General features: G+C 45.2%; 1 protein-coding gene across 1 annotated transcript in view; it reads left to right on the plus strand.

The window, feature by feature from the left end:
- Positions 1-22900, plus strand: part of XYLT1 (xylosyltransferase 1) — a 165938-nt gene that overhangs the window by 45979 nt on the left and 97059 nt on the right. Inside the window, exon 2 of the mRNA XM_082200075.1 lies at positions 10738-10776. Within this exon, the coding sequence (XP_082056201.1) occupies positions 10738-10776 (39 nt within the window). The remainder of the gene's footprint in view (positions 1-10737; positions 10777-22900) is intronic.

A 22900-nucleotide genomic window follows, 5' to 3' on the forward strand; every position in this document is an offset into this window, starting at 1 on the left:
TTGCTGCCTAGCGTTCTTGTCTTGGTGGTCGTTGATGCGATAATATTGCATTAGTGGTGGATTCATACTGGACCATCTATATACATCATTCCGCTTTGTTAGTTCCAGGGTGATTCCTCGATATTACAACATTATTGTCATTTTTAGCACCATGGTGCAACAAAAACAAGAGATATAAAAAAAAAAACCCCAAACTGGAACATTTCGGCAGGAAGTTAGGGGACATGGATTGATGGGAAACGAAACAGCATGTCTGCCCTGAAAGTTTTGTCAGCGCAAACGGTAACGAAAGAACGATCACAAATAACTGCCCCAGTACCACCCTAAGCCACAAATGCCCAATAGAAAGGATGCCAGAAGGAGACCTTAGAGACTGATCTTATTGATTGTTAGATGGGATGGGGGGCGGGCTCTGGTTTTGGTGTCTTTTGTGTGAGTGATGGCACGTCCCCATTTGCCCAAGCTGAAAATCACCCCAGCTCGCTTTCCTTCTCTGCAGGCTTCTCCAAGTTCTCTTTATTAAACGGTATCATTTGTGCCATTGTCGGGGGAAAGATGGCTTTGCAAATGCCAAACCGAGTATCACCGCAGCCCTATTGTGTGTCAGCTCCTGAAAGGAAAGATAAACCTGCTCGTTAATAAATTAAAACACTGGTGATCGCTCTCCCTGTAACATGTTATACAACATAGCTGACTTGTGTAACTGACAGGTTCAAATATCTCCAGTGGACAGCTGTGTGATGCTGCCATCTCAGGCAAGCAGGGAGCAAAGAGGACCTGGGAGAATTGTCTCATAGAACAGTATTAGTATAGCTTTCCGTGGAAGTTGATGGATTTGAGTACTCTTGGAGCCCCCATGAATGCATCTTGTAAAATAGAAAAATGGTATTTTTGCTCCTTCTTTCCTGCAAGGTCTAGGTTTTCCCGTTTGTGTGTGTCTACAGACTCCAGTTTGCTTGTTCCAGATGCTATGTGGCAGCAGTGGGGAACATTTGACCCTCTGGAGGTTGCTGAACTACAACTCCCATCAGCCCCAGCAAGTGTGGTGAGGGGCCAGGGATAATGTTTTAATTATTACATGGAATGTGCCGCCTCAGATTTCTTGCATTCCCTTTTAAAATGTGTTTATCAGCAGCAGTTTTTTGGCTGGAAGCTGGCTTGTCTTCCTCTGAATGTTGGGCTTGATCTCGAGCCTTCAGATTTTAGTTGAAGACTGTTTATGGACGGGGTTGCCCAACTTCTCATGTGACGTGGACTGCAATAGTACTTCAACATGGAACCTGCAGGCTGCCCACTGCCTTGTGACGCAGGAGTGGGGAGCGAGGCCAAAATTTGACACACACCCACACACACACCCTCATGCTGCCTTCCCAAAACCAGGCAATGGGAAGGAGGTATGGGGGCTGTGTGTGTGTGTGTGTGTGTGTGTGTGTGTGTGTGTGTGTGTGTGTGTAATGTTGCTGAGAGCCACCCAAAAAGGCTGCGAGGGCTGCATGTGAGGGCCACCCTGTGCTAACACATTCTCATGATATTTGTACCTTCTTCAAAAGGATGTTTACGTTAGCTGATGGTCCAAATCTTTTAGTAATAAGCCACATCAGTTAGGTCTTTCCATAAACGTTATTGATGTGCAAGGGTGTTGCCAGGCAAAATTTAGAGGACATACAAGGCTGCCTTGTACCGAGTTAAACTATCAGTCCACTTAGCTCCATACTGTCTACACTGACTGGCAGCCTCTCACCAGAGTTTCAGGCAGAGGACGTTCCCAGCCCTGACTGGAGATGCTGGGGATTGAACCTGGGACCTTCTGCATACAAAATAGATGCTGCGTCTCTGAGCCATAGCCCTTTCCCACATAACCTCCGGTTTAAGGACATCCATGCACAACAACATTCCATGTTAACTGCTCATAAAATCTGCTCTGTGACTCATCTTGGTGTGTCTTTTGAGTTTTCGGAGGGTCCTGCTGATCATTTGGATAACCTGGCTGTTGCCAAACATCAGCTAACCTTTTCTAGGACTAGACCTGCCTTCCTTCTGCTGCACTGAGGGGCCATTTGGTGGGTAAGCCATATAACATAGGACTCTCCAGCAGGAATCAAGCAACGGAAACATGAGCACGTCTTTTGTTTGCATGTATGCAACAAACCACATTCAGTGAAACCACATTGTTGGGCTAATGTTTTATCACTGAAATTCCAATTGACTTCAGTGTTCATTATCTTCCTTTCTTTGAAGGAAATAAAGCAGTCCCCAACTGCTGCTAGAGATTAATGATTTACATCATCTGGGCAATGGGACGTTTGACCTTTATTTTATTTGATGAGATGATTATTTCAGGATCTGATTGGTAATTTCTCTGCCCTCCAGATATTTAAATGGGATGAATTGTAATGCAGTTTTAAAATCATGAGGAGATCGGGGGTGGGGAGGGAGAGAATGCGTATACAGGGCGCTGTTAATGTGGCTTTTCAAAAATACAGATGTGGAAACCCAATTGCAAAGTTTAAGATCTGGTATAGATTAGTCCTACTCGGTGTAAGGCAGCCTCTTAAAGTGGAAACACAGGTTTCAGTCAGCACCTAGCTGTGAGCAGGACCCTACGTGCCTCAGAGCTACTCATAGGTTTTCATATTGGGGCTGGCGGCGCTTGCTTTTGAGAGTTCCCTTTCTTTAATATTTCTATGTAAGAGGTTGTCACCTGATATCTCCCTGTAAAACATTGTCCTGGGTTGTCTCCAAACTATCAGCATTTTGCCGGAGGGATTCAATCACATACATCCCACTCATCTAACGGGAGTGGCCACCAGGACCATAGAACACCGGTCCTGAGAGATCTGCATTGGCTCCCAGTACGTTTCCAAGCACAATTCAAAGTGTTGGTGCTAACCTTTAAAGCCCCAAACGGCCTTGGCCCAGTATACCTGAAGGAGTGTCTCCACCCCCTTAGTTCAGCCTGGACACTGAGATCCAGCGCCGAGGGCCTTCTGGCAGTTCCCTCATTCTGAGAAGTGAGGTTACAGGGAACCAGACAAAGGGCCTTCTTTGTAGTGGCGCCCACCCTGTGGAACACCCTCCCATCAGATGTCAAGGAAAAGGCAGCTATCCTCCTATTTTTAAAAGACATCTGAAGGCAGCCCTGTTTAGCGAGGTCTTTAATATTTAATGCTGTATCGTTTTTAACACTCGATTGGGAGCCACCCAGAGTGGCTGTGGAAACTCAGCCAGATGGGCAGGGTATAAATAAATTATTATTATTATTATTATTATTACGACGACGACAACTACTATTACTATTATTACTACTACTACTATTACTACTATCTAACTGGGTTGTCCCAGCCAGTCGGGGCAGCTTCCAACATATATAAAAACATAACAAAACATTAAACATTTTTTTAAAAAAAAATCCTCTGCAGGGCTGCCTTCAGATGTCTTCTAAAGGTTGTATAGTTACTTATCTCCTTGGATCGGGGTTCTCATAACTCCATACCCTGCAACATTTCTCCAATGAAAACAGGGGCGTCCTAAGGAAAAGTGGGACATTCTGGGATCAAACGGGAAACCGGGATGGCTTCTGTAAATCCGGGACTGTTTCTGGAAAATAGGGACACAAGGGCCTGTGGTGTGGCTGTGGCCTAACCTCTGCATAAAGCTTCTTGCAAGCAGATCTGGATGAAAGTTCAATCAACAGGTTGTCTGAAGGGGCCCTTAGGCCTCAACCAGGAATTGCCCCCTTGTGTCATGACACCCCCCGGAGCTTTGGCTTTGCTTTCTCACATGTCCTGCTGTTGCAGTTATGACAGCTGCTCCCAGACTGTCTCACAGGCCTCGGGCTACAGGTTTGTTTTTTTCTGAGCTTGGCTGTCTTTGACACAGAGTACCTCTTGGAAACAAAGCTGCTGGAAACAAAGCTGTTGAAGTGGAAGTTTTTGAGGGAAGGAAAGGAAGAAGGGATGGAGGGGGAGCCCACACCATTGCTTCCCATTCTTGAAAGGCATCCATTGTGCCTGTCAAATGTGCGTTTCCACCAGCTGTTCCTTTTGCAATAGTGCTGGAAGGTGCCCCAGTACTTTGAAATGCTGTGAGTTTGGCCTTCCTGCCTGTGAGAATAAGCCCCCACTTCCCCCCTCTGAACCCCATGCTTTGATTAAACAGGACGTTTCTTAGCGGCGGTGGAAGCAAGAGGGTGTCAGGCCGAACCTCAGCCTCTCTCATTTGGCCCACTAGATGCGATAACTTCCGCTTTGACAGCTGCACAAACGGCGACACATCAGCTTACGGCACACGGTGTTTCTTTGCCCATTAGACAGGAAGTGTGGCGCTGGGTGCCAAGGCTATTTGCAGGTTCCCCAGCCGCAAAATAGCTCTCAGTTGTGTAGGAGCAGGTCCAGCTGAGGAGAGAAAGAAGCTATTCTTGTCAGGGTGTTGTGTATTGGAGAGAGGTGTGTGTGTGCGCTTAAAAAGAGAGTTTGTGCACATATATATATGGGATATTCAGGCGTGGTATCTGTTGCCAGCTTGGCAAATAGGAATGCTTTACGTGAGTCAGGCATTGCCCAGGGTTTAACCCCCGAAGCAGAGAGCGGAAGGGGCTGCTTACGTAAACGAGCTCTTTCATTCTTCTTCTCCCTCTCTTGCAACTCCTGCTAACAATATCCCAGCTGCCATTCATGAGGGAGGGTGCTGGGAGGTTGGAGAGGATGAAAAGAGGGTCTCCGTGTAAGACCCTCTTTGCAGAGGATTTGGCAAATCCTGCTTCATTCCCAACCCCCATCCTGGCCCTCCTGCGAGAAGCAAATAGGAGAAGGACCAGGGTTCTATTCAGATTCCTTGGTTACCGAGAAAAAGGGGGTATTTTTCCTTACCCGGTGTCTCATTTGGGAGGAAGGAGGCAAACTTGGGTCTCCAGCTGTTTTTGGACTACAATTCCCATCATCCCTGACTACTGGTCCTACTAGCTTGAGATGATGGGAGTTGTAGTCCAACCGCCGGAGACCCAAGTTTGGGAAAGCCTGATCTAAAGAAAGGTGCAGTGTGTGGTTTATCAACCGCTGAATAACTGCAGTCTATACTCTATACATCTTGTGGTTGCGGTGAGACGGTCTTCCCAGGGACTCGTTGCAAGTCTTGTGCTTGTAACAGAAGAAGACCCCTGCTGCTGGATCAGGCCAAAGGCCAATCTAGTCCAGCATCTTGTTCTCACCATGGTGAACGAGATGCCTAGGAAAAGTCCACAAACAGCACCTGAGCACAGCAGCACTCTACTCACTTATGATTCTCAGCAACAGTAGAAGAACATAGCCTTGTCCCCCCATGAATTTGCCTGGTCCCCTTTTAAAGCCATCCAGATTGGTGGCTGTCACTCCATCTTGTTGGAGTTGGGTTCCGTTCAGTTTAACTGTGGGCTGTGTGAAGTAGTTATTCTTGTTTGTTCTTCATCTTTGTTGGATGGCCTCACGTTCTAGTTTTGTGTGAGAGAGAGAAGAATATTTCTCAGCTCACTTTATCCACACTCTTCATCATTTATCCACACGCTTACCGTCTTCATACACTCTTATTGTGTCCTCTCTTACTCACCTTTTATATGATTAAAAAGTCCCCCAAAGCTCAGTGGTAGAGCAGATGCAGAAGATTCCAGGTTCAATCCATGGCATCTCCAGTTGAAAGAATTAAGTGGCAGGTTCTGGGAAGGAAAGTCCTCTGCCTGAGACCCCAGGCAGGTATATCAGGGGTGGGGAACATTATTGAACCTGGTGAAGATCTGTCCCACCCTCCACCAGCCATTTTTCTTAGGTGGGCAGGGTTGCCCACCTGATATCACCATGATATCAGGTGACAACTTCACATGGGCTCTTTTCTCAGTCTTCAAGATCGCATCCCGACCCACCGCTGACTGTTTTTGCCAAGTGTGGTATGGTAACTGGTCCAAGGTCAGCCCAAGAACTTCATGGCTGAATGGAGATTTGAACCTGAGTCTCAAATATGAGGTGTGTGTGTTTTGCTTTTGTTTCAGTTTAATCTTTTCAGTTATTCTGTGTATTTGCACATGCATGAGGGTATTTGTGCATGCACACACACACACACACACACACACACACTCATATATCTTCTGTTCAGTCAGCAGTTCTGCATCTCTGTTCTGTTTTGGACAGGCTCCAAGGCTCCCCGGGACAGCAAAACTTTCTGGCAGCAAACCCAAGCTTAGCTTCCACCTATTTTCATTGCTCTCTCCTAGAATTCCATTATCTCACAGCATGTTAAGCTAACACTTAAGAAACATTATTGCATGCCAAGGTCGTAATGGTGGAACCCTGGGGAGCGAGACCACACAATATGGTCTACAGGCACCATGATGTTTGACTTTTCTTTCTCCCTCCTTCTTAGCAGCTTAAATTCTGTTTGGTGTGTGTGTGTGTGTGTGTGTGTGTGTGTGTGTGTAAATCTTCACTTTTGTTAATTGGATAGCACCCTTAATTGTAGAATAGAAGCTGTTGTGGTCTATTCTCTTAAGCTCTGTGGTCCAGGGCTGGTGTTTGATGCGAAGGTTATCAGTTTCTAACCGGAAATGTTACTGGAAAAACCTCTGCAGCGGGTGTGAGGAACCTTTGGCCCTCCAGCTGTTGTTGAACTACAACTCCCATTATCCTTTTTTAAGGGTCCAGGGCAGGGGCCACCCATGGGCCCTTCGAGGGCATTGGGGCCCAAGCTGCTGTCCATGTATGCAGGCAGCTCTTCAGGTAACCTAGTCAAAGTCCATTTACAGGTCCATAAGCAGGCCCCCAAACTGGGTAAGAAATGTCAAGCATTCAGAGGGGCCCAGAATTTTCTCATTGACAGGCTGTGTTGAGAAAGTAGCAGCAATTCTGTTTCATGAGTTGAGCTTTTGATTGCTTTTGGAAGCCATGCAGAGTTCCGTGTAGCTTATAGCATAAGTCTTCCTTGGCTCCGAGTTCAAAATCAAATTAGCGATGAATAGTTTCTGACAACTTTATCATAATAATGTAACGGTGATACCCAGTGCAGTGAATAGTTTAATTATTCCTCCTTTTGACAGACGAGTTTGGTGCCAGGAACTAAGTATATAATTGTTTTCTGTCTCTCTGGAATACAGTTTGGGTGCACCTGGAGCTTGCCCTCCTCTTCCTTTCATGTTGCCTTCCTTAGCTGTTAACAGGGCCTGAACAAAGTCATTCTGGACAGCTTAACCAACCATCTGCCAGACAATGGAATGGTTGGCCAGTAGTCATAATGCCCATTGCCAGGACCCAGGTTTTGGGGACCCTTGGGCAAGATGCCCAAACTGGAAGCCCCTACCTGAGTGGGCTCATTTCCTCCTCACTACCCATTTTATTGCCCCCCTTCCCTCTGGTCCAAGTCCATACCACCAGCCAGAGAGAGCAACATTCATATTCCAGCCAGGCAAAAACACTCAAGGAGGGTGTGAAGGAGGACTTGTGAGGGCAGTGGTTTGGGGAGAGGCGGTGTGGCCTGACGGGAGTTTTGAGAGCTTGAGGTTCCCCACTCCTGCTCTTCACATTTGTCTGGAGAGAGGAACATGCTAAGAGATGATGGAGGAGTTGAGTGGCAAGACATCCAGGGACAATAATGGGCCCTCTGCAGGTAGCCAGCAGTGCCAGCTCCGACACTAGTCCTGGTAATGGCAGTAACCAAAATGTGAGTGATTTCTTTGAAGTAGCTTTTCTTGTAACATGTAAGGGCCACTGCCGTATTTATGTTGGGACTTCAACTGGCATTCAACCAGCAGTCTTGGAGATGGGAACCCTCTTGCCTTCCCAGAGCACTGCATGGAAGTGCTTGGAAGATGCTCACTTCTCCCCTTCTCCTTCTACCCAGCTTATCTCGAGGACCACCCTTCTCTATACTGATATGGCTTCTTCCGAAAACTCTTTCAATGCCCTCTTCCAGGAAAGTGACTGTCAGGGAACTGCCATCAGTGTCCGAGGGAGAGAGCAAGCTCCAAAGGGATCCCAGAGAGCGTCCCGGGAGTGGGAGAGGCAGCCCATCTTCTGGGGAAGAGAATCAGCATAGCTCCAGTGGAGAAGGGGGGCAGACGGGGGAATCGGTGAGGTGGTCCCATGACTCCTTGTCGGGGACCAGTGGGGAGAGGAAGGGTCCTTCGCTGCCTACGCCCTCCTTGCGCAGAAGGCTTCCGCGCAGGGAGAGTAGGAGGAGACTTGGCGTCAAAGAGCTTTTTTGCTGGAAGAAGTTTAAGAAATGCCCACTGACGGATTCTGCCAGCGATTGAGACAGCCACGGGCGAGTGGCTGCCCAGACAGGAAAGGTTCACTCAGGCAACCCAGCCAGAGGTTGGGACAAGCTTACGCACGAGCAACCCCTAGAACCATTACAGTGACCTTAGAAGAGGGCATCAGAAGCTGCCTCAGACTGAGTCAGACCTGTTTATCTCAGTTCCATGTAGCTTGACTGGCAAGGACTTAATAGGAATTCAGGCAAGGTTGTCTTCCAGCCCTACCTGGAGACGCCAGAGACGGAACCTGGGACCTTCTACATGCAAAACAGATGTTCTGCCATTGAGCTGCTAACCTTCTGGGTCTTACCTGGCAGTGCAGATGTCCCTGTTCAGCTTTGTCACTGCATCCCTGTAGCTTTCCTAAGCAAGATGCATCAATCAAAGAATCATAAAGAGCTAGAATGGGCTGCTGGGGGCGTGTTGTCCAACCCTTGTCATGGCAGAGCTGACAGTCAGTTTAGGCAGCTCCCAGCTAGATGGCCCAGTGGTCTCACTTGGTATGATGCAACTTCCCGAGTACCGAATGCAGCCACTGGTCATTGGAGGACAGGACACAGCTCAGTGGTAGAACGCAGATTTTGTATGCAGAATGTCCCATGTTCAGCCTCCAAGAAGTACAGTGGTACCTCAGGTTACATACGCTTCAGGTTACAGACTCCGCTAACCGAGAAATAGTGCTTCAGGTTAAGAACTTTGCTTCAGGATGAGAACAGAAATCGTGCTCCGGCAGTGCAGCGGCAGTAGGAGGCCCCATTAGCTAAAGTGGTGCTTCAGGTTAATAACAGTTTCAGGTTAAGAACGGACCTCCGGAACGAATTAAGTACTTAACCCGAGGTACCACTGTATAGCTGGGGGAGACTCCTGTCTGAAAATTGCTGCCAATAGGCATAGACAATACCAAGGACCCAGATAGATCAGCTTCCTGTCCTCACTAGATGAATAGAGAAGTTGCTTCCCAGAATTATTAATGTTTCTTTTAGCATGGAATCGTGCAGCTATAAAGCCATGCCTCATCAGGTTCGTAAAGAGGAAGAGGAGCATGACAGTTACCTGTTGCTATTTTGCCCGGCGGCTCTTCAGGAGTAGATTTGCAGGTAGTTGCAATAACCAAGATGGTTAGAATTCTTCATCTCGGAGGGAGTGGGGGTGAGCCCACACCCCCCATGAAGTGACAAGCAGGAACCAACTGTAAACAGAAGCCTTCTAATTCCGACAGGCGTGATGGATGAAAGAGAGAGCATCATTGACCTGGTTTCACTTCGTTAAGCTTTCCAATTAAGCAGGGGTGCGAATAGAAAACGAGTCTGCAGGAATATCTGCAGCCATCAAGCACAGATGTTTTGCAGAAGTGTGCATGTTTCTTTTGTACTTAACAAACAAACAAACAAACAAACCACACAACTATTTTCCTTAAAAAAGAAAAATCTCATTGAACTTGGGGAGGGGGCAGGGTTCTTAAATTCCCATCTTCTTCCCAGAATTTGAGTTCTGGAAAACATGGTCATAGTGGCTAGTACGCAGAGTAGTACAGTGGTACCTCGGGTTACATACACTTCAGGTTACAGACGCTTCAGGTTACAGACTCCGCTAACCCAGAAATAGTACCTCGGGTTAAGAACTTTGCTTCAGGATGAGAACAGAAATCGTGCTCCGGTGGCGCGGTGGCAGCAGGAGGCCCCATTAGCTAAAGTAGTGCTTCAGTTTAAGAAAACAGTTTCAGGTTAAGAACAGACCTCAGGAACAAATTAAGTACTTAACCCAAGGTACCACTTTACTAGCATTGGATACAACCCTTTGTTCTTGGATTATTTCTGACATACATTGACTGAGATAAAAACTTGGAACTGAACATTTCAGTCCTGCTGGAAATTATGTCTGAGGACATTAAGGGGTGGGGCAGGCACTTGCTCCCCTTCCGCATCACACCATTGAATGGAAACTGCCTTACGCTATGCAGTGAGGAGACCACCAGAACATTTTCAGCCTCCTCTTGAGCCAGAGGACAGGGATTTAGAGCTGCTCTTGATCCCAGTTCTGGGACCGAAGGAGCTCCAGCTTATCCTCAGGAATGTAAGGATGCAGCGATTTCCATCCTGTTCTGGATTCATGGCAATCAGCACTGTTTCTATTCTGCTACAGTTCGGCTTCCAATGAAATCTTTTTTCCCCCTTCTTTTTTTTTGTCTTGCTATTTGCTGCAACCGAAACTTACACAGTTAATTAGATAATTAATTTTAGTGAATTTCAATGAAAGGGAAATGTCAAAAACAAAGCAGAAAAATAATGTATTGGCTTATGTAATGTTTGTGGACTAAAAAAAACCCCCCAATACTGTGAATATTAATAAATAATAATAATAATAATAATAATAATAATAATAATAATAATAATAATAATAGGTATGTCTACTTGCAATTGGCCTCTTTGAAATAATCCATTTATTCTTCTGTGTTCTTCTTGCAGGATCAGCCTCTCAATCCTTACAAAGGCTTGGAAACCCAGGTTAGTTCTTTATTATCATGTCCTCTTCTTAAAGTCTTTATTCAAATTCTGGGTTGTTCTGGCATGCCCTTCCTTTGAAAGCCAGCAAAGCCAGGATGTCGCCTGTCATTACATCTCGACTGTGCCTTGTTGAAAAGTGTACATTTTGTCAGTTCTAAGGATGTCATTCCCACCTTGGAGGTGAAGCAACCTATTTGTACTGCACTTTCTGTATCGTCTCTTTATTTCTTTGCTCATCCTCCCAGACAGATGGCACGTTGGGAAGAAAGACAATGGTGTCTCTTTTCAGATTTTCACCTTCAGTGTAAAAAAATGCATCGTGTGTCAGACTTTGCTTTTAAGGTCACCACGATGGGAAGTCTTTCACATATTCAGTGAGAGACATGTTCAGTTTATTTATTATTTATTAAACAAAATTTTGGACCACTTTGCACCATAAAGCCATTGAAGTGGGTAAGAGTGGGGAGAACAGAGTACAAGACAGACACGCAAGCTCTAGGCATAATAAAATCAGTTTAGCAAACTCTGAAACAATAAAACCATCCATACAAACTCTATAAACAACAAAACAATTTCATCAGGCTTCCATAAATGACTGAGTCATATATTTGCAGCCCTTTGTGTGATGGTGTCATTAAATTCCCTTCTTCATTTCTTTGATTGGGGTGTGTGTGACAATTATCTTGGTGACAGGGATGCAGCGAGATGGCACAGATTTAATCCGTTTGCCTCAAGTGTGTCTGATATCGTTGGCAGCTAGAATAAGTATTTCTGCCCTTGCCTCCTGATCTCTTAGGGTGGTATCCAACTGAGAGTAGACCCACTGAAATTAGTGGCCTTCACAAACTTAATTTCAGCAGATCTTCTCTGAGTTGCCTACAACCTTTAACTCTTATTGACAGATCTTCTTTTTATGCCATTGGCTTAGCTGCTGTGATGTCACAGCAGCAGCTCATGGAAGCTGAGTGCTAGCTACAGTCCACAATGAAGCTGCTGTTAAACTGCTTCACCTTTTGCCCATGGGCAGTAGGTTTTAGAGGTTGTTAAAAGGAACTTGGCTTGTGTGGTTTTCTGTGGCTATTTCATAGCCGCCTGTTGAAGAGGGAAGAGGATGGTCGCAGCTTGTGCATAGAATGGCTTTTTAAAAGTGTACTGGTGGGAGTGGTGTCTACCACAACTTTACCTCATCATTGAGTAAAAACAACCAGCGCTACTACCGGGCAAAGACCTTTCCAAAGCTTTTTAGATGTGATTTCAGTTCTGCCAAGTGATTCTGCCGATGCTACTTTTGTGATTTTGTGACCTCAGTTTATTTTGTCATCAGTGGGTGTAGTGTGTGTGTTGTTGTTAATCATTTTATTCATATTTTTTTAACCACCCTGAGAACATGATTCAAGGCAGTGTAAACCTACTTTAGAAACCAAAAAAAGGGGGGGTTTAAGAGCAGCATGCCTCTTAGGAATGGGGGACAAATTCAATATAATTTGAATATATCAGTGAACCTGCCTAATAATTCACACTTTCTGGAACAGTACAATGCAAGCATCCTTCAAAACAGGAAATTATTTGCATTTTCCAATGCTGTTCTCCAGCCCAATAAATGTGTTCAAAAATGCGTGTAGTGAGATCAATGGGCAGGGAATTCCAGAGAGTAGGTCCTGCTGCCACACTGTAGCTTGGATTCCTTGGAAGCGTGGAACAAAAGTCATGTGGCAACTGTAAAAAATGCCAGTTATCCAATTGGTCACATGATTGCTAATGGTGGTGGTTTGGGGAAAGGGAGCCAAAATGGCACCCAATCTCACCAAGACTGGTAAATCTTTCCTGCCTCAGTTCCTCCCTGAACACAGCTAGGTAGTGTGCGCATGTATGTGTGCATGCATACAGTTGACCACAGTAGACATCGAGCATTTTAAAAGTCAGGAATTGCCAAGCCTGAGGCCTGTGGTTTTCCATTTAGCCACAGAGCGTGTATAAAATGTCTTTGGCATCTGCCCTTCTAATTTGCCTTCCCCAACCCGAATGTAGTTCAGCCTTCATGCGTATTAATTCCTTGCTAAGTGAGTGCCAAGGCGAATGCCAGCTGGCTTTCAAAGACTCTGTGGTCCCCCCCCCACACTTTTTTTCCAGGAGGACATAAATATTTCCAGCAGGCAGAAGAAACTGTGCTTATACACTCACACATGCACACCTGTTCTTAAATAATTAAGATAGAGATTAAGTGTGTGGTTCTACATATGGATAAGAGCAAATGGGGGAATTGCTGGGTGTGTTTCAGAGCTGGGACTTCTCAGCCAACTGTTTTGCTAGTCTCTTTTATTTGAGATCTATTACGGGGGCCGGGAAACAGCTTTTCATGTGCGCCGTCTTTGTACCTTGCGGTGCTGAGACCGAGTCAAAGCAGTTCAAAAGCAGGAACTGAGATCAAGGAGGGCTTACCGGGGAGACAAAACTCAAATGATCGTGTTTTGCATGTTGTGAAAGGGCCAGAGTTTGAGCATCAAGAGAGATGATCATCGGAGGCAAAAAGATTTGGTTTTTGCTGCATTTTCTTCTTCTTTTCTGAAGCCATATTTCTCATGTTCAAAGCTGGCAGCAGAAAGTACGGAGGAGGAAATCTCCCATGTCTGTCAAGCAAACTCTGCATTAGGTTCTGACTTAAACTATTGCACTTACTCCCATGTGTGTATGTTTTGAAAAGAAGAGCACATAGCAGGTTTGAAATGTTCGATGCAGCTGATTTTTTGTGTGTTTGTGTGCGTGTAGCACTATCTAATGTAAATCTATTAATTTTCCACATCACACACAAAACACCATATTGCACAACACATCAACCACTTTGCTTTAAAATATTGTATCAAATTCTTACAGTTCACTCCAGTCCCCCCCCCCTGCATATTGCCATGAGATCTCAGGAGGTTATAAACACAATGTTCTTGATGCATATAATCCAAAAATGTTTGCCACACATTATAGCAAAGATGGGGGTTAGAATTCCCTTTGGTCTCACGAATCTGGCACGTCAGCTTTTCAGCCAGGGCTATTGTCCATGCTCTGAATGCACCTGATTCTTGAAAGGTTGTAAAGCCCTATTACCTCTGGCAGCAGAAGTTTGAGGAATAATGGTGGTACTAAGCCAGGAATAGTAAACATGATGCCTTCTAGATATTGTTGGACTCCAACTCCCATCATCCCCAGGCAGCATCAGCAGTGGTCGGCTGCGATGCATAAATATAGGATGGGGGACACCTGGTGTGGCAGGAGTTCAGGTGAAAAGGACCTCGGGGTCTTAGTGTTTGACATGAGTCAACAGTGATGCAACAGTGAAAAAAAGCTAATGGTTTTGTGTACCAGATCAAGGGAAGTAATAGTATCACTTGGAGTCCTGAGTCCAGTTCTGGGCACCAGAGTTTTAAGAAGGGTGTTGACAAGCTGGAATGTATGTAGATGAGGTCAACCAAGAAGATCAAGGGTCTGGAAACCAAACCTTATCAGGAACAGTTGAGGGAGCTAGGTATGTTTAGCCTGGATAAGAGGAGACCAAGAGGTGATATGAAAGCCATCTTCAGATACCTAAAGGGCTGTCACATGGAGATGGAGCAAGCTTGTTTTCTGCTGTTCCAGAGGGTAGAACCCAAACCACTGGATTCAAATCACAAGAAAGGTGATTCTGACTAAACATCAGGAAGAGCTTTCTGATGGTAAGAGCTGTTGACAGTGGAATGGACTATCTTGGAAGGTGGTGGGCTCTCCTTCCTTGGAGGTTTTTAAGCAGAGGTTGACAGGGATTGTTTAGCTGTTTTGCTGCATTGCAGGGCATTGCACAAAGATGACCGTTTGGGTCCCTTCCAACTCTACAATTCTGTGATGCCATGATGGGTGTCGCAGTCCAACAGCACTTGAAGGGCACTGGCTGCCCCTGTGCTAAAGGACTGGAAAGGAAGGGTGGATAAAAAGAAATCTGATTTCATAACTCCTCTTATAATCCGTATGTCCAATACTTGTGAGCAGCAATTTCAGGATAAGAACATCATGGGACATTGCTAGTTGTCCACCAGCTTTAGTTTGCTGTTGGCCATGTTTGGGGCAAAGGGTTGTTGCACAGTGGTGGTGCATCTTACTTGCATACAGAAGGTCCCTGGTTCAGTCCCAGCATCTCCTGGTAGGGCTGGGAAAATCTCTGTCTGTAACCCTGCAGAGCCACTGTCAATCAGTGTAGACCAGGATTTCCCAAACTTGGGTATCCAGCCGATTTTGGACTATAGTTCCCATCATCCCTGACCACTGGTCCTGCTAGCTAGGGATGATGGGAGTTGTAATCCAAAAAAACCTGGAGACCCAAGTTTGGGAAACACAGGTATAGATTGTACGGAGGTAGATAGAACAGTAGTCTGGGTTTGTATGTATATGGCAGCTTCCCATGTTCTTCAAAGTAAATGCAAGAAAAAATCAAATCAGTTGATGGCTTTCCTTTAGGTCTTCCATTATCTACTCTCCAGATGAGTTAGTGATTATCAAGCCATTGCTGATCTAGAATATGTTGCCAGCAAGGAGTGTGGGTGGATGAGTGAAAGGCAGCAGTTAACCATGCAGTTTGTACTATTAGACTAATAAATTGGATTTACTGGAAAATTTTACAATGATATAGTATTAACTCCCAACTCGTTGATGCTTCCAGAAGTCTTATTAACGTCAGTTTCATAAATATTCTCCCTTTCCATTTTTATTATTATGCTCAAGGCAATTTTCATCAAAACTGACAAACGTGTAACAGCAATGAACACATCAGCCTGTGAAACAATTACACCACAATATACACAGAACAATGGAATGAACTGAAACTGTTCATAATAATAAGACAGTAGACATAAATATCAAGACACTGATATCTGGTAAAATAAATTATATTTTGAAATATTACTCAGTATAATAATCAGTAAAGTCAACCACATCAATCAGTTTATAATTCCATGTTCCCAGGGATTGGCCTTTGCCACCCAGCAGTGGAGGGAGAGAGCAGCCAGCGTCTCAGTCTCCCATATGGGAGGAAATGCTTTGCATTTGCATGTGAGACTGAGAATTTGTGCGGGAACTTAGGAGCCAATCAGTGTGCACGCTGGGTATGTTATAGCAATCTTCACAACGTTCTATTGCCAGAAGAGGCATTAGGCTGCAACGTTAGTGAGGAGGAGTGCCCTTCCTGATCTCTTAAGGGATCTTGGATCAGAAATCCAGTTCAGGGGCTGATGGGCCACAGCACCCTCTGTCAGGAGTCAGGTGGTGGAGTCTACCAGAATCAGTTTGCGCCATAGGCAGACCCCCAACAACAGTTGACTCACAGGTGGGCTGTGTGGATCAGGGATGACAGAAGTTATAACATCTGGAGGGCCACAGTTCCCCATCCATGGCTTAGGTTAGCCTCTTCTCCACAGGTACGCAGGCGCTGCTACATCATGGTTGCTGTTGAAGGGTCAGAAAGGAATTTTCCTGCATTGGCAGGAAAAAGGGAAGTTTTTAATGTATGATATTTTAGTGTTTTTTTGGTTTCTGTGGAAGCCGCCCAGAGTGGCTGGGGAAACCCAGCCAGATGGACGGGGTCAAATAATAAATTATTATTATTATTATTATTATTATTATTATTATTATTGCCTTTCCCGTAGCAAAACATCACAACTTTGGCAGTTTCAGGCCTTGGGCGGAATCCTTTAGACCAGGGGTCAGCAACCCGCGGCTCCGGAGCCGCATGTGGCTCTTTTACACCTTTGCCGCGGCTCCGGGGCGGATACTAGCGAGGGGAGGAGGCGCATTGTGCGCCCCGACACTCCCCACTGTGGTAGGCGCTGTACTGGCTGTGACGTCGCATGGGGGCGGTGTGTGTGTTAGTCACGCACTGTCCCGACGTCACCTTCCCGCCCGCCTGCCCGCTACATTGTAAGCGGCATGTACGCTGGTCACTGCATTGAAAGGGGGCATGTAAGCTGGTCACTGTTTTGAAGGGGAGTGAAGAACACACACACACACACAAAAAGGTAACTTGTTAATTTAACGTTTATTTCTATGAGGAGGAGTAATTCTGAGGGGTCAAACAAAGAAATAATAAAAAAGTGACAAAAAGGTTATTTTTATAATGACGAGTTTTGCGGCTCCCAGGATTTTTTTCTTCGGAAACGGGTCCAAGTGGCTCTTTTTGTCTTAAAGGTTGCAGACCCCTGCTTTAGACTATCTTCCTAAAGGGGGGGGACATAAAGCGGTGACCCCCCCTTGTGGCAGTGATCCCAGGGTTCCCTGTTAAAGGGGTCTTGAGGGGAGGCATTGGCCAAGAGGTTGTCATTGCTCTCCCCTGTGATGGTGGCAAAACGGGGGGTGGGCTCTCTGCTTGAACATATGTTCTCCAGAGCCAGCCCAATCCCCACACCTTCTGGATAACCCTGATGTCTCCCAGAGTCCCGGCTGGGGACTGGGAAAGATAAACGCCCAATGCCTGAGCCAAGTTCTCCCTACATCTGAACCTTAATAAAGTTGTGGCCAATTTTAATCCCATAGCATGTTGTCTTGAGTCATTATTCCACTCGGGGGTTGCCTGGGGTTGGGGAGACTCCTCCTGGCCACGCAAAATCTTTATAGCCAAGGAAACATTTGAACCATGGCCAAAGCTCAAGAAGGCTGCATGCAGGACTTGCCCCAAAGAACCATGGGAATTGTAGTTTATTCAGGGTACTGTGAGTTATAGCTCTGTGGGAGATTAACCACAGTTCCCAGGATTCTTTGGCAGAAGTCATGCTTTTCAAATGAATAGTTTGTACGCAGCCTAATAGGACAGCTGTGGGTCGTGTAAACTTTCAAAGTTACGTAGCCCCTGCTTCTGTAGAACCTGAAAATAACTTTATAGAAAGCTGATACCTCAAATCTTGATAATAAAGCGGCAACAAATCAATTAAGTTTTATCAGTAAGCTCCAGATCGGCTTCATGGTAACCTTTCAAAGCTGCCTTTTTCTTTTGACTTTGAAAACCCAGAAACGTGTCACTTGAGAGCTGGAAGAAATGGAGGTCGCCACCTTTTATTTTTGGCATCAAACTGATGACTGGCAGAAGTCTTCTCCCCCTCCCCCCCCCCCGCCGGCCGCCCACCACATTTTTTTAAATAAAAAAAATTCATTTATCCCAATCAAAGAGTTTGAGCACATACAGCATTCTTCACAGTTTGACCTTTTAAAACTGTCAGAATGATATTAAACTGGGAGCATTATCATCTTATTTCGACTTGCCAGCCAGGGTGCCGTCTAAATCCTGCTTCGAATGGCGACTTTTTAATGTGACCTTTGGCAAGTTGCTTGTGTCGCAGCCTCACAAGGACATGTGGCTTGGGGTTGTTGTATTGGAGGCAAAGCCTCAGAACTGGCATCCTCTCTGCAGCCGTTGGAGAGGGTGGAAGTCACCGTTTCCACCCAAGGAGCTGTGGGGTTAAGCTCTTGTTACGACGATTATTGTCGTTTCCTTAATTGCCTTCCAAGCAACAGTCATGAGGCAATTTACACATTAGATTATTAGAAGCGGTTAAAAAAACACAAAAACAGCCATTACCTCATAAAATAAAGTACATTCTCAAGAGACTACATGCTGAATTGAATGTTAACAACAAAAACTGACCCGATACAGAAAAAGAACAAAATAAATGCTATGAATACAAAAATAAAGCCGTATTTCATTGGGACTTTCCATCTCCATAATAGACCTTTCATAAAGGTAACAAATGGCCGACAAATGGAGGCAAACTCCATAGGTTCAGCTGCATCCAGAGATACTCTTAATTTTATAAGTCAGGGCTTTTTTCTAGGAATTAGAATAAACATTACTTTGTGGAACCAGATATTTAAAGACAAACCCTAGGACTCCCTGTGATATGGTCAAAGGGGCAGCTACTGATAGAAAAATGACAAGATGTTTGCATAGGAAGTCTGTATTTCACTCGTCAGAAATTGGCAGAAGATGCAGTTGGGGCTGTGAACTCTGGTTTTGTTGTTTTATACTTTTCCTTTTCCTTTTCATTTTATTACTGGAGGGCTGTTTAAACTTCATAATGAAGTCTTGAGATTAAACAACAACATCTAACATAATATTAAATCCATACAAAGCAGACCCTTTCGACTAAGTCCCATTTATCTAGCTTGATAAAAGCCTGTTAGAACAAAATGTCCTTTTTTACTATAAATATTTTTATTTCGTTTTTTTGAAATTATACAGCTAAGAAGATACACGTAACAAGTTACAATAGCATTTCCCTGTAATCCCTCCATCTCTCTCCCTGACGCGGGAACGGAGCGGTGTTTTTAATGGAAGATGTTGTTCCAGAGCTGCAGGTCTGTGTGTTGAGGATGCCGCACTGCAGAATTGTCCATTGAAAAATAGTGAAGGGATACCAAGTTTTTATAAAGTCATCCGCATTTTGTTTACCCCTCAGGGCTTTCAGGTGTTTAGTGAACTTTTCCATTAATGCCGCTGTCCATATATTTTTATCTGCATATGGAGACAATGTGAAGTGTCTTCGCTTGTTTCCAGAAAGTGCAGATATAGGGCGCCTGAGCTTGGAAATACGTTACATTAGGGGAAATTGCTGTGTCAAAAAAAATTAAAATGTGTATTTTAGACAAAATTGCATACAACTGTATATTCTGGAAGAAATTCTTATGGCAATATTGATGAAATTTCATGAGAACTTTAAAAAAAAATATCACAAGCTGGTGTGGAAGTGTGCAGAACTGAAATTAAGTTTGGGGAAATGAGAAATGAAAATAGACAGATCCACCCATCCCTAATCTGCAGTTTCTAGCAAGTAGCAAGGTGAATCCTGCAAGCCTAATGCCTACCCACCTCTGCCCTAAGCTTCAGAAGGGGATATTGGCAGCTTCCAACGAGATGGCACCAGTGTGGGCGTTCTGGGGTCAACACACACGCTTCAGGTCAACGAGGGCTTTAGCTAATTGGTTTATTATAATGGAAGCTCTTGTAAGCAAGCTTCTGCTTCATCACTTGCAGATATTGGACTAAGAAGGAGATGGGGGGGTGTGATAGATTTTTACATACGTGCAGTGCAATATTTAGCCATCGGTTAGTGTCATCTTTTTCAAATGACTGTATCCACCACTCCATCCGATCCACCAGCTCCATGCCTGGCTGGAGGTCCATCCTTTGGTGAAGGTCTGAATTGTATTTGTGCAGCCTCCTCTGTGCAATCAGGGCTCCAGATCACATGGAGTTGCCTCTTCCAGTGGTGCTGAAGTCAAAAGGCTGGGCCAGTGATGTGACCCAGCTCTCCCTTCCCCATCAACCTTAAGAACCTAAGAAGAGTCCCTTGCGTCAGGTCAGTATCCCATCTAGTCTAGCATCCCATTCTCACTGTGACCAACCAGATGCCTTTGGGAAGCCCACAAGCAGCACCTGAATGCAACAGCCCTCTCCTCTCCTGTGGTTTCCAACTACTCACATTCACAGGTGGACTGCCTTCGACAGTGGTGGGCTTCCCCTGCCTTTTGCTCCAACCTGTATGGAGGAAGGAAATATCATAAGAGACCTCTGCATGCTTCCTTCTTGTTCCAGCCCACAAATCCCAAGGCTATAAAGCCACCCCGGTGGTGGAGGGGTGCCCATAAAGCAACTCCACAAAGCCATCTGCACTTCATGGTAGCTGGTCTTAATCATTTTTCCAATCAAAGGCCGGTTGGCATCCTAATTGATTTTATATTATGTCCCTTACCAGAAGGGAGAAGGCGTGTGCTTACCAGGGCAGCACAAAGAGAGCAGGTCTATTCTTACTGCTGTATTTAATGCTGCTGCTAATCACGGAGATTAGGCTGAAACAATTACAACAGCTAATTAAAGAACAATGCGGGTTTTGGCATCTTTTTTGCAGACAGCACTACCGGGAATTCCTAACTCAGGCAAAGTAGAGATAATTAAAAATCGAGCTCCGGTTTCCTCGCACGGGCATCTGGATCATACTGATTAAACTGCAAACAAAACAAACGCACACGCAAAAACAGATGAAACCAACACTTTGCAGCCTATCCAATTTCACTTAAAGGGCCTTTTGGACAATTCATAAGCAGGAAAGTAGAAAGGGAGAAGAAAAGGCAGGGAGACAGCCAACTCTCAGCAGCCAATTAGGTGACTAAGCTATGAAGATGGATTGTGACTCTCCCTCACCCTTTTAAATGCCAAACGCTGAGTATTGCGAGCAATAGAGCCTCGTGGAGCACTCAAAATCGTTGGCGCTGCTACTGACCGTGTCTGGACAATCAGCTTAATAAGCCAAGAGGGGAATGAGCCTTTTGGCTGCACGTGCCACTAGGGATGGATGGATCAGGCTCAATTCAGGCTGTGCCAATTTTACATGTGGCTGGTATTAAGTTTATTCAGTCCTGTTATGAGCTGCATGTGTAGTTCCTCTCCTGCTCCCAGCCCCCCCAAAAACTGCAAAGATCATTCGGCTAAGGAAAGCTACTTCCAATGAGTTGTTTGGATGCCAGACAATAGGAATCCCTGGTGTCCCAAAGGTCTGCTTTTCCCCCCTCTTCTTTTGTGCACTTTTCCTCTTTCTGGTTGCCCTTCCTTTTCCCCTCGCACTTAGGATGCAGCTTTTCTGTGGTGGCTTTGACTGAGATCAGGTAGTCCCTAGAAGTTGTTTCCTGCAATTGCTGCTTTGCGATAAGTGAGGGTGGGTGGAGAATCCCATTCCTCCCAAAAGGCAAATTTGAAAACTTTGCCGAGAGGCTTAAACAGCAGTTGAAAGCCAGACACTCATTAAGAATTCACCGTACTGTACAGTTAATTTATAGTACAATGGTGTACATGTCTGCTCATAAATGAGTCTCTGTGTTTAATGGGGCTTCCTCCCAGGTTAGTGGATACAGGATGGCAATGGGTTGGTGTGGGAGGAAAACTGTGTTCTTGTCAGTGCTATTTTTCTAGAGAAAGAGATGCCAGAATTCACCACGAACACCTCCCTTGTTCTCTTATTATGGCAATGGCACCCACCTGAGAGATGCCGGGACTGAGTTCCGGCGAGTTCCAGCTTTAAAAAGCCCTGATTCTTGTGCCTTTAACAGCTGCATGGCAGGCAAATTCCACAGGTTAAGCATTTTCTAATATGGAAATGCAATTATGGGGAAAGCTGCTCTCTAATTTTGAGTGAAAACATGCCCTCCATGGCGGCCATGTTGTGTTAGGCCGCACTCCCATCGCAGCTGCTTTCTGATTGGCATCCACAGGACTCTCTCAAAATTTGAAATCTTCCCACTGGTCCATAAAGTTTGGCATCCCTTCAGTTAGGTGATGGAATCAAGGACTTGCAGGAGTTCTTCAAGAGGAGGCTGGGGACAAGGGCATTTTTAGTTCTGGATTTCATGAAGTAAGCAGAAGGCTGGATTTGGACTGCTTCACAAGGCAGTTTATTCAGTTTCTCCATTTGTGCGTGGCATGTGAACTTCCACATGACATCAAAGCCACTTCTGGAGAACTAATGGAATATAGCGCATGGTTGGAGTTTATTTCCATGTTATTTGATTCCAGGAAAAAAACATATTTGCAGCTGCTTAACCCAGAAAATTGCTGGAACAGAGGGACAAAATTTGGGGTGTTATACTGGCATATGAATTCTTCCCTGCTGTTTTCTTGAAGGAATCAGGGGGGAACAGAAGTAGACATGTGCAGAAAAAAATGGAGTAGTACAGCATCTTAAAAAGTAGAGATATCGCCTTGCCAACAAAGGTCCGTATAGTTAAAGCTATGGTTTTCCCAGTAGTGATGTATGGAAGTGAGAGCTGGACCATAAAGAAGGCTGATCGCCGAAGAATTGATGCTTTTGAATTATGGTGCTGGAGGAGACTCTTGAGAGTCCCATGGACTGCAAGAAGATCAAACCTCTCCATTCTTAAGGAAATCAGCCCTGAGTGCTCACTCGAAGGACAGATCCTGAAGCTGAGGCTCCAATACTTTGGCCACCTCATGAGAAGAGAAGACTCCTTGGAAAAGACCCTGATGTTGGGAAAGATGGAGGGCACAAGGAGAAGGGGACGACAGAGGACGAGGTGGTTGGATAGTGTTCGTGAAGCTACCAGCATGAGTTTG

This window comes from Podarcis vaucheri (assembly GCF_965113315.1).
Source record: "Podarcis vaucheri genome assembly, chromosome: 14".
Classification (NCBI taxonomy): Eukaryota; Metazoa; Chordata; class Lepidosauria; order Squamata; family Lacertidae; genus Podarcis; species Podarcis vaucheri.